The 11,958-nt window shown below is 44.0% G+C and overlaps 1 protein-coding gene across 2 annotated transcripts in view; it reads right to left on the reverse strand.

Annotated features, from left to right (window-relative positions):
- The window catches only part of LOC140734686 (transcription intermediary factor 1-alpha-like), a 170,998-nt gene extending 166,990 nt beyond the window's left edge, over nt 1–4,008 (reverse strand). Inside the window, exon 1 of one of the 2 annotated variants that reach the window (XM_073058983.1) lies at nt 3,645–4,008. In XM_073058983.1, coding sequence (XP_072915084.1) covers nt 3,645–3,918 — 274 coding nt within the window. In that variant the 5' untranslated portion in view covers nt 3,919–4,008. The remainder of the gene's footprint in view (nt 1–3,644) is intronic. The other variant, XM_073058984.1, reaches the window with a different exon arrangement.
- Between the last annotated feature and the right edge of the window lie 7,950 nt (nt 4,009–11,958).

The following is an 11,958-nucleotide window of genomic DNA, read 5'->3' on the forward strand; positions in this document are numbered from 1 at the left end:
TGTGGATGGTTGCCTCTCTGACTGGACTAGTGGAGTGCTGTCGGGATCGGTGCTGGGTCCGTTGTTGTTTGTCATCTAGATCTGGATGATGATGTGGTTAACTGGATCTGCAAACTAGCACGTGGCACCAAGATTAGGGGTGTGTAGTGGACAGGGAGGGGTGTGTAGCGGACAACGGGATCTGGACCAACTGAAAAAAAATAGGCTGAAAAAAATCGCAGTTGGAATTTAATGCAGACAAGTGCAAGGTGGTGCACTTCGGTAGGACTACCCAGGGTAGGTCTTACACAGTGAACTGTAGGGCACTGAGGAGCATGGTAGAACAAAGAGACCTGGGTATACTGGTCCATAATTCAGTGAAAGTGGCTTCAGTGGCATGGGGTCATAAAGAAAGCTTTTGATAGATTGGCCTTCATAAATTGAGTACAGGAGATGGGATGTTATGTTGGTGGGGCCTAATTTGGATATTATGTGCAGTTCTGGTCACCTGCCTTCAAGGATGATGTAAACAAGGTTGAAAGAATACAGTACAGAGAAAAATTATAAGGATGTTCCCAAGACTGGAGGAGCTGAGTTACAAGGAAAGATTGAATACGTTATGACTTTATTCCTTGGAACATAGAAGATTAAGGGGAGATTTGATAAAGATATACAAAATTATAAGGGGTATAGACAGGGCAAATGCAAGCAGGCTTTCTCCACTGAGGTTGGGAGGGACTATAACTGGCGGTCATGGGTTAAAGGTGAAAGGTGAAAAGTTTAAGAGGAGCACAAGGGGAAACTTCTTCACTCAGACGGTTGTGAGAACATGAAACGAGCTGCCAGTGCAAGTGGTCTATCGCTGAGCAGCAGTGAACCACCTGATTGGCCTATCAGAGTTCTCTTTGGGAAATAGTTGACTTGATCAGCATGTTTGATCTGGCTGTTGTTCACGATTGCACTTAATAAAAAAAAGTGGTGCATGTGAACTTGATTTCAATATTTAGGAGAAGTTTGGATGCATATATGGATGGTAGGGGTATGAAGGACTATGGTCCTGGTGCAGGTTAATGGGAGCAAACAGTTTAAATTGTTTGGCACAGACTAGATGGGCCAAAGGGCCTGTTTCTATGCTGTGCAGTTCTAATGACCCTATAAAAGGTTCAGTTGTTATTCTAACCAAACATCAGAATGAGGAAGAAATGCAATCTGTGCGACTTTGACTGTGGAATGATTGTTAGTGTCAGAAGGGTAATTTGAGCATTTCAGAAACTGCCGATCTCCTGAGATTTTCAAGCACAATACTCTCTAGAGTTTACAGAGAATGGTGCAAAAAGAAGACATCCAATGAGTAGCAGTTCTGAGAGGAAAAAACACCTTGCTAATGAAAGCTCAGAGGAGAATGACCAGACTGGTTTAAGCTGACAGGAAAGTGACAGTAACTGCAATAACCCTATGTTACAACAGTGGTGTGCAGAAGAGCATCTCTGAACGCACAACTCATCAAACCTTGAAGTGGATGGGCTACAGCCGCAGAAGGCCACGAACATACACTTAGTATCCACTTTATTAGGTACAGGAGGTACCTAATAAAAGACTTGTGCACTCATTGGCCACTTTAAGACAAACTCAGAGGGATAGCTATTTAAATTAAGGGCAGTATTAGATCATGAAAAGGTCTTTTTAATTTGCCAAAAAGTTGCAAGGCCGAGGATTGGGAAAATTTCAGAAATCTGCAGGACTATGGCATTGAAAAGAAAAGGGAAAAGAGAGTACAATGACGACCTAACAAGGAACAAAAAGCTTTCACTAATATATAGAAAGACTAGCTAACCTTAATGTAGATCACATATCCACTGAACCAGAAATTATATTTAGAAATAATCAAGTGACAAAGTAAATATTTATATTAGTCTTCAAGAATTTTTTTTTTAAACTCTCGAAAATAGTGGAGATCTGGAGGTCTTGTGAAAAGGGAGCTCAAGCAAGCAACACCAACCTAGTGTTATTCAGTCTCTCCTCTTTATCACAGACATTGCAGTCTGCTTAGTCCACCCCTTCCCTGCAACTCAAAATACTCTTATTTCAGGTTAAAGGTCAACAAGCTGAAAACAGTAACTCTGGGATAGATTTCATCTAGGCCTGGCGATTTATCGACTTTGAGAGGTACTTTATCACTTTCTCATTTACTATGGTTATTTTATGTAACATTTCACACTGGCCTCCCTTAGCTGCCACATCAATATCTTCTGTAAGGTGTTCGTCTTCAATCTCCACACGGGTTGCCGGTACTGTCTCAATTTGCCCCTTTCTTGCCCAAGTTATCTTCACACTCTTTAATATACTAAAAAACGTCTTCGGATTTGCTTTGATTCAAACAGCCTGTACTTTATTATGTTGTCTTTGATTTGCTGATTTCCCTTTTAATATCAACCTTCACTATCTACTCTTCTGCTGGGGACTAGAGTCGGCCCTCCCGCCCTTTTTCTTTGTGGGAACACGTTTATCCTAAACCTAGTGTGTCGGCTTCTTAAACGCCCCTTTTTACTCCAAATGAACCATCAAAACCTAATTTTACAATAAACGCTTTCAAATAAAGTTATGTGCCAAAGCTCATCTTTTTAATAATACTTTTGTTTTATATACATTTCAGCTGTTGGCATACAGTGTCAGATGATGCGTGAAATTCGCCAGAAACCCAATGATTTGTGTTACTGCATTGTGGTTAACGTGAGATAACTACACAAAACAAACAGGCTGTAAAAGGACTCTACCTCCCAAGAGGTCCCAGCCAGAGCAAAACATTGATCTCCGGTTGTTTTCTGATTAATTGTGACAGCCTCTTATAACATGACACTTTAAAAGCAAGTTTTTTTTTGGTTTATCAGAGACGTTATAATGAATATTAATAAGATCAGACCTCCCGTTGACTTCACTCTGGCTGGAGAGACTAGCCGGCCAGCCCTACAAAGCCCTCCCTGCGTTACCCGTGGCTTTTGAGCGCTTTGACCGCGATGTCAAAGCGCCAAATTGCCCATCCTCTCAAATACCCCTCGGCTTCCATTTGTGCAGAACTTAATCAAAAAAAAAACACCCCAGTACAGGGAGGAAATGAGACCAACGCAAATTCGGATGAAAAGCAGGATCCCGAGAAAATGTGGTACATTGTCACCGGAGCCCAGCCCCGTGTGACAGATAGGGTAGGGTGGCTCCTATTGTCCATTACCTTCAAGCCGTGCATTATTCTCCCTCTCTACATAGCTGGCCAGGCTGCTAAAGTTACAGGAGTAATAAACATCTACGGATGGATTACACCGTGTAGCGGAGCAGAAGTGGGGCTTAAAACGTCAAATGCGAGTGTCAGTTCCAAAGTGGGTGCAACTAACAACAAAAAAGTCCTTTCAGAAGGGAGCAGTGGGGGTGGGGGTGGGGTGGTTCGAGGGGGCGTTCTGCAGGCGACTGGGACCCGCGTCTCTGTGTAATGGTCCCGGGTGAGAGGAAGGAGCGGCTTGACAAAGGGTTGTGGACACTAGGCCCGCAGCAAGCCTGGGAATGGTGGTGGTGGTGGTGTGCACTGGAGCTCGGTAATCCGTGCACTGCGCAAGGGGGCGAAGGTGCGAGGGTTTGCGGGAGCTTCTCCCTCCCAGCCCCGGGTGCCTACTCACTCTGCTGGTGCTGCTGCTGCTGCTGCTGGAGAGAGGAGTCGGCCAGGCTGCCGGAGCCCTGCAGCACCAAGTGCCTCTGAGGCTCGGGCAGACACTTCTTGCAGAAGGAGTGCAAACATGGCAGCAGTTTGGGATCTCGACTTTGGAAATTCTGCTTGCAGACGGCGCACGTCTCCAGCAGGTTGAGCTGGGCTCCCTCCGCCTTGTCGCCTTGTTCCCTGCTCTCCGCTTCGTTTCCTGTGTTCAGCCCGGGCTCCTGCGGGCTCTCTGCCATCTCACGGCTGCAGCTTCAGGCTGGCGTTGCCCTTGCAATTCCCATCCGTCTGTGTGTGTATGTGTTCCTGCGATGTGGGGGGGGGGAGGGGGGGGAGCTTGTTATTTAATCCATCCACATATTTGGCCGTTGCTGCCGTAGGAAGCGCTCCTCGGGCGTTCAGATTCTCGGCTGCTGTCAAATGTAAGAACTGCTCCATCTCCCGGGCACAGAGCGCCATTGAGAAGCGGGCGAACCACGTTCATCCCTGCACGTCACTGGCTCTGTATTAATATTAATAACCCGCATCAACAGGCGACACGGCCTCTCCTCCTCACTCAATGGAACGCGTGCAGCCCAGGCTACTCCACAACGGGGCATGTCCCTGCAAGATAGGTTCGGATTTCGGCCGGTGTGGGGCACAGGCTACACAGTGCACAGGAATAAAATGATGACGATTGGCTTCTATATATTGGAGGAGATGTACGTAGGTGAGATTGGCTTGTGTGCTTCGTCGAAAGCGATTGTTAAATGTCCTCTTGGCTTAAAAAAAAAGCAAATTCATCTCGTAGGGCTATTGACATGACAGAGGAATATTCTCACTAGCTTCATTCCACTAAACCTTCATTTGAAATAGTTCTTCCCAACAAACTTATAAAGTGGACATTATAAAAGATGGGCATTGAGATCAAAAGTTAATCTCTCAGTTGGATCTATGGTCAAATCTCCCAATTCATTGGTGGGGTGTCATACACTCAATCCATGTTAGGGTATTATAAATCATTGCTCTCCTTACCTGAAAATGATTAGCTTGCAATAGGGGAAATGAGGTGAGGATTCAGTTGACTTGACTCCTAGGATGGTAGATCAATCATACAAGTAAACTTTGGAGTAAGCTAGATCATTGCTCCCTAAAGTACACAAATACGTACAAGATATGAGAAGGAAAAAGCCACTTGGCCCCTCAATCCTCCCCCCACCTTCCAACTGATCATGAATGATCTGCCCCAGCTCTGCGTCCTTCACTGTGCCAATTCCTCACAATCCTCAATCATCAGATCTTATGAAACTGCGTCTACCTCCTTTTTAAACACCCCCACTCCACAGCCCTCTGTGTAATTCCAGAGATTTGCCCCTGATTGACGAAATACCCAAAACCTGAGAACATTCCCTAATCTTGTCAGTGACTCCTCGACTGAGATTCTCTCTCCCTACTGCATGCTCTTGTTTTAATAAGATCTCTCCTCATTCCTCCCAAGTCCAAAGAATATAAATGTAATTTCTTTAGCCATGTGGTAAGGCAACCCTTTAATCCCAGAAATTAATCTGACAAACTTTTTTTTTAAATAGATGGTAAAACCTCATTAAAATGGATACAATGTAATTTTTAACCCCTGGCAAAAGAAGCTGAGATAAAGCACACCTTCCCAAAGGCTCTCCCCATCTTACAAACACATGATTTATGCACAGTTCGTACATCAGAGTAAGTGTCTTGGAGACTGGTGAGATAGATATGCTGTCTGCCGTGAGACTCTGGGCATCTTCTGTCAGGTGTGAACTGGGTTCACGGCTGCATTTCTGACTTGCAAACTGTTCAGGTTACATGAAGCTCACGTGAGATTTGTGCTTCAGAGATTCTTCTATCAACAGCTCCTCCTCTGCCATAACCTGAGGAGAAATTTCTTACTCAAAGGACAGAGGTTCCTGCCCTAGACAGTAAGAGTTTTTCAGTCTTTGATTACATTTAAAACAGAACAAGTGTTTCTGGACATTAGAGCAACCAAAATACAATGAGGAATTGGGCAAGAAAATTATGTCGAGGGGCTGAACAGTCTATACCTGCTTCTTACACAATTATTCCTGTGGGATTCTTTCGTCTTTTCAGCTCATCCCACCGACTCGGCACCAGCCCCTCCCCCACATATTACCCAGATTTTTACTCCCCGTTTATATAATTTCCTTCTCAAAAGTCACTGTTAAATATTAAATATTCTTCCAACACACAGTATTCTTAACTCCTTTTAAAAAATCTTCCAAAATACAAAAAAACTCTGGATGCTGAGGTAAAAATAGAAAATGCTACAAACACTCAACAGGTCGGACGACAGCTGTGGGGAGAGAAACAGGATTAACATTTCAGATTAATTACCCTTCATCAGTCCTTGCTATTTGTAGTAATTTCTCCATCTCCACTCTGATTCTTTGGCAGGTTATCCTGGACGTTTTTCCTTTAATTGTCACAGTTCTAAATCTCTGCACTAAATGAAAGAGGCATGGCCTCTCTAGTGCATTGACAGAGATCCCTTGTCACTGCTTTTGTTCTGTAAAATCTCCTCTGTGGGCCTTGAAATGCTGCCAGAAATTTTATTTGCAGGAAACTATAAAGATTCCATGTAAATTCCTTGGTTACTCTGGCATCAATCATTGCCCTGGACTAATATGTAAAGAACTGCATCAGACCCTGTTGACAACAAGAGCCTTTGTAAATGTCGATGCAGCTCTTGAAATCTAGAGCAATATGGACAAAGTGCTAGATGAGCTCAGCTGCATCTTTGAGGGCAAAGGAATTGTCAATATTTTGAGTCCTGATCCAGGATCACAACCTGAAGTAGTGACAGTCCCTATCCCCAACATAAGTTGCTCAACTCACTGAGTTTCTTCAGCAGCTTGGTTTTTTTCACCCTTGGAACTATGCCCAGTGACATTGACACTCAGCCAAGTGTCAATGGCAGTGAGCTTCGACCACACCTGTCTCTACACTACACTGTAAACATTTTAAACCACTTTTTATAATACTGTTTACATTGTAAATACAGGCTTGTATTTATGTATTTACGCACATTTTACTCCATATCCATACTTCTAACTTTATTTGTATATAATCCTTTTTTTCACTATTAGTTGAATGTTGTTCTTTTTGTTGCAGGTCACATCCTTGACGACATATGTGTGTGTTATTAAATTGATTTTATTTTTAAAGGTAAATATAACTGGCTGGCAGTTCCCCCCCCCCCCCCCCATCAGAGTCAGGCCCTCATCCTCCATAACATTCCAACATATACAAATGTCACAGGGTATGTTCAAACTTCAAAATAACTTTATTATCAAAGTATGTATATGTCACCTTTGTGCACCCTTAACACCTGGTGGAGTCGTCGGAGCACCGTCATGACAAGATTTTTGCACCAATCTTTCTGGTGCTTGCTCATCATACGGCGTGTCTTGGGCATCTGAAACCTGGCGGAGCCCATCCCTCTCCAGGTTTTTTGGAGCCGGCTGGATTTGAACTCAGGAGGCTTCGCTCCAAAGTCCAGCGCTGATGCCACTATGCCACCGGCCAGCCACCATACACCACCATACTACCTTTACCTTGAGATTAAATTCAGGCATTCACAATAGAACAGAAATTACAAGATAATCATTGAAAACGACACAGAAACAAAGACTGACAAATATCCAATCACAAACAAGAGAAAATCTGCTGATTCTGGAAATCCAAGCAACACACACAAAATGCTGGAGGATCTCAGCAGGGCAGGCAGCGTCTATGGAAAAGACTTCTGGGCCAAGACCCTTTATCAGGACTCCGTCCAAATGTCCAAACTGCAAAAGATGATGAAATGTGCAAATAAAAAAGTAAATAAATAATACTGAGAATTTGAGTGGTAGAGTCCTTGAAAGTGAGTTCATAGTTTGTGGAATCAGTTCGGGGTTGAGTTGAGTGAAGTTGGCTGGTTCAGAAGCCTGAAGGTTGAAGGGTAATAACTGTTCCTGAACCTGGTTGTATGTGACCTAAGGCATCATACCAATGGCAGCAGAGAAAAGACTGGATAGCCTGGATGATGGGGGTCCTTGATGATGCATGCTGCTTTCTTATAAGAGTACTCCTTGTAGATGTGCGCATTGGTGGGGAGGGCTTTGCCTCTGATGGAATTGGCTGTATCCACCACTTTTCCAGTTTGGTCTTTTCATACCAGTCCACAAGACCATAAGATATAGGAGCAGAAGTAGGTCCTTCGGCCCATTGAGTCTGTCCCACCATTCAATCATGGCTGATCCAATTCTTCCAGTCATCCCCACTCCTCTGCCTTCACCCCATACCCTTTGATATCCTGGCTAATCAAGAACCTGTCTATCTCTGCCTTAAATAGACCCAATGACCTGGCCTCCACAGCCACTCGTGGCAACAAATTCAACAGATTTGCCACCCTCTAATTTGTCCGCAACTCTGTTCTAAATGGACATCCTTCAATCCTGAAGTCGTACCCTCTTGTCCTGGACACCCCTACCATGGGAAATACTTTGCCATATCTAATCTGTTCAGGCCTTTTATCATTTGGAATGTTTCTATGAGATCCCCGCTCATTCTCCTGATCCCCAGGGAATACAGCCCAAGAGCTGCTGGATGTTCCTCATACGGTAACCCTTTCATTCCTGGAATCATTCTTATGAATCTTCTCTGAACCTTCTCCAATGTCAGTATATCCTTTCTAAAATAAGGAGCCCAAAACTGCACACAATACTCCAAGTGTGGTCTCACAAGTGTCTTATAGAGCCTCAACATCACATCCCTGCTCTTATATTCTATACCTCTAGAAGTGAATGCCAACATTGCATTCACCTTCTTCACAACTGACTCAACCTAGAGGTTAACCTTTAGGGTATCTTGCACAAGGACTCCCAAGTCCCTTTGCATCTCTGCATTTTGAATTCTCTCCCCATCTAAATAATAGTCTGCCTGTTTATTTCTTCCACCAAAATGCATGACCATACACTTTCCAACATTGTATTTCATTTGTCACTTCTTTGCCCATTCCCCTAAACTATATAAGTCTCTCTGCAGGGTCTCTGTTTCCTCAACACTACTCACTCCTCCACCTATCTTTGTATCATCAGCAAACTTAGCCATAAATCCATTAATACCATAGTCCAAAGCATTGACATACATCGTAAAATACAGTGGTCCCAACACCAACCCCTGTGGAACTCCACTGGTAACCAGCAGCCAGTCAGAATAGGATCCCTTTATTCCCACTCTCTGTTTTCTGTTGACCAGCCAATGCTCCACCCATGCTTGTAATTTCCTTGTAATTCCTCATTTGCGGCACCTTGTCAAAGGCCTTCTGAAAATCCAAGTACACCACGTCTCCCTGCTTGTAATTTCCTCAAAGAATTGCAGTAGGTTTGTCAGGCAGGATTTTCCTTTCAGAAAACCATGCTGGCTTCGGCCAATCTTGTCATGTGCCTCCAGGTACTCTAATTTCATCCTTAACAATCGATTCCAAATGTGTCCATGATGCAACCAGTCAGGATACTCTCCACTGTGCATCTTTAGAAGTTTGCCAGAGTCTTAGATGACATGCCAAACGTGTGTAAGATTCATGTGCAGTGACATCAAACAGCACGCAGTCCTCAGTTTGAATTCAGTGGCATAGGAGTCCACCACATGAGCGTGTTAGCCTCCCACTCTGAAGCAGGACATGGCACAAAGATTAAGACATGTTGCTGTATCATTTAAAAGTCATTGCCTGAGAGGGATTTTCAATATTGAATTTTCCAATTTTAGTTAAGTCTCTTATTTCTCCCTCTCTCCCTCCTTCTCCCTTACCACCTCCCCTCAGACCCCTCACCCATTTAACCCCAGTTTTTTCCACTACTTCCTCCTCCATCCACTAACTTTACACACAGGATCCATATCCCATCCCCCTTCTGGTTCTAACTGTTGTTCAACTCTCTTGTCCTCTGATAGTTTCAGTTCTCACCTCCTTTATTTAGCAGAATCCAGCACTAGGGTTCCTGCTTATCTCCCCCCTGCAGTTGTCTCCATCTTCACACACACTGCTGTTTTATTCTCTTATTCTCTCTCTCTCTCTCCCTCCTCCTCTCTCTCTCCTACTCCCCACCCCTCTCTCCCTATCATTCACCTGCCATTCCAAATCCATCCTGCTCACCTCCAATACCAGGCAATACCATACCTGTCATCGCACAACTCTCATCATTCCTCTACTCTTGCCACTCCCTTTCCCTCTCTATATCAGCCATCTCACCTCTCCACTCTCAAGCCTGATGCAGGGTTTTGACCCAAAACATTAACCATTTCTTTCCTCCCACTGATCAGCTCAACACACTAAGTACCTCCAGCAGATCATTTACTTACCTCTTAGAATTTTCCACAGCTATGGATTGTACCTTCTCTCTCACAATTGGAATCCATAAATACCTAACCCTGGATCTTCTCCCTGAGTTTGCACATCCTTCCATATCATTTATTTATTACGATGCAGAAGGAAGCCATTCAGCCCATTGGATGCAAGCCAGATCCCAGTAAAAACATAGAAACATAGAAAATAGGTGCAGGAGTAGGCCATTCGGCCCTTCGAGCCTGCACCGCCATTCAGTATGATCATGGCTGATCATCCAACTCAGAACCCTGTACCTGCTTTCTCTCCATACCCCCTGATCCCTTTAGCCACAAGGGCCATATCTAACTTCCTCTTAAATATAGCCAATGAACCGTCCTCAACTGTTTCCTGTGGCAGAGAATTCCACAGATTCACCAAACTTCTGTGTGAAGAAGTTTTTCCTCATCTCGGTCCTAAAAGGTTTCCCCTTTATCCTTAAACTGTGACCCCTCGTTCTGGACTTCCCCAACATCGGAAACAGTCTTCATGCATCTAGCCTGTCCAATCCCTTTAGAACTTTAAACGTTTCAATAAGATCCCCCCTCAATCTTCTAAATTCCAATGAGTATAAGCCTAGTCGATCCAGTCTTTCTTCATATGAAAGTCCTGCCATCCCAGGAATCAATCTGGTGAACCTTCTCTGTACTCCCTCTATGGCAAGAATGTCTTTCCTCAGATTAGGGGACCAAAACTGCACACAATATTCTAGGTGCGGTCTCACCAAAGCCTTGTACAACTGCAGTAGAACCTCCCTTCTCCTGTACTCAAATCCTTTTGCTATGAATGCCAAAGTACCATTTGCCTTTTTCTCCACCTGCTGTACCTGCATGCCCACCTTCAATGACTGGTGTACAATGACACCCAGATCTCGTTGCATCTCCCCTTTTCCTAATCGGCCACCGTTCAGATAATAATCTGTTTCCCTGTTCTTGCAACCAAAGTGGATAACCTCACATTTATCCACATTAAATTGCATCTGCCATGAATTTGCCCACTCACCTAACCTATCCAAGTCACCCTGCATCCTCTTAGCATCCTCCTCACAGCTGACACCGCCGCCCAGCTTCGTGTCATCCGCAAACTTGGAGATGCTGCATTTAATTCCCTTGTCTAAATCATTAATATATATTGTAAACAACTGGGGTCCCAGCACTGAGCCTTGTGGTACCCCACTAGTCATTGCCTGCCATTCTGAAAAGGTCCCGTTTACTCCCACTCTTTGCTTCCTGTCTGCCAACCAATTCTCTATCCACATCAATACCATACCCCCAATACCGTGTGCTTTAAGTTTGCACACAAATCTCCTGTGTGGGACCTTGTCAAAAGCCTTTTGAAAATCTAAATATACCACATCCACTGGCTCTCCCCTATCCACTCTACTAGTTACATCTTCAAAAAATTCTATAAGTTTCATCAGACATGATTTTCCTTTCACAAATCCATGCTGACTTTGTTCGATGATTTCACCTCTTTCCAAATGTGCTGTTATCACATCTTTGATAACCGACTCTAGCATTTTTCACCACCGATGTCAGACTAACCGGTCTATAATTCCCCGGTTTCTCTCTCCCCCTCCTTTTTTAAAAAGTGGGGTTACATTAGCCTCCCTCCAATCCTCAGGAACTAATCCAGAATCTAAGGAGTTTTGAAAAATTATCACTAATGCATCCACTATTTTCTTGGGCTACTTCCTTAAGCACTCTGGGATGCAGACCATCTGACCCTGGGGATTTATCTGTCTTTAATCCCTTCAATTTACCTAACACCACTTCCCTACTAACATGTATTTCCCTCAGTTCCTCCATCTCACTAGACCATCGGTCCCTTACTATTTCCGGAAGATTATTTATGTCCTCCTTAGTGAAGACAGAACCAAGGT

The sequence above is a fragment of the Hemitrygon akajei genome, chromosome 10 (genome assembly GCF_048418815.1).
Source record: "Hemitrygon akajei chromosome 10, sHemAka1.3, whole genome shotgun sequence".
NCBI classification, from domain to species: domain Eukaryota; kingdom Metazoa; phylum Chordata; class Chondrichthyes; order Myliobatiformes; family Dasyatidae; genus Hemitrygon; species Hemitrygon akajei.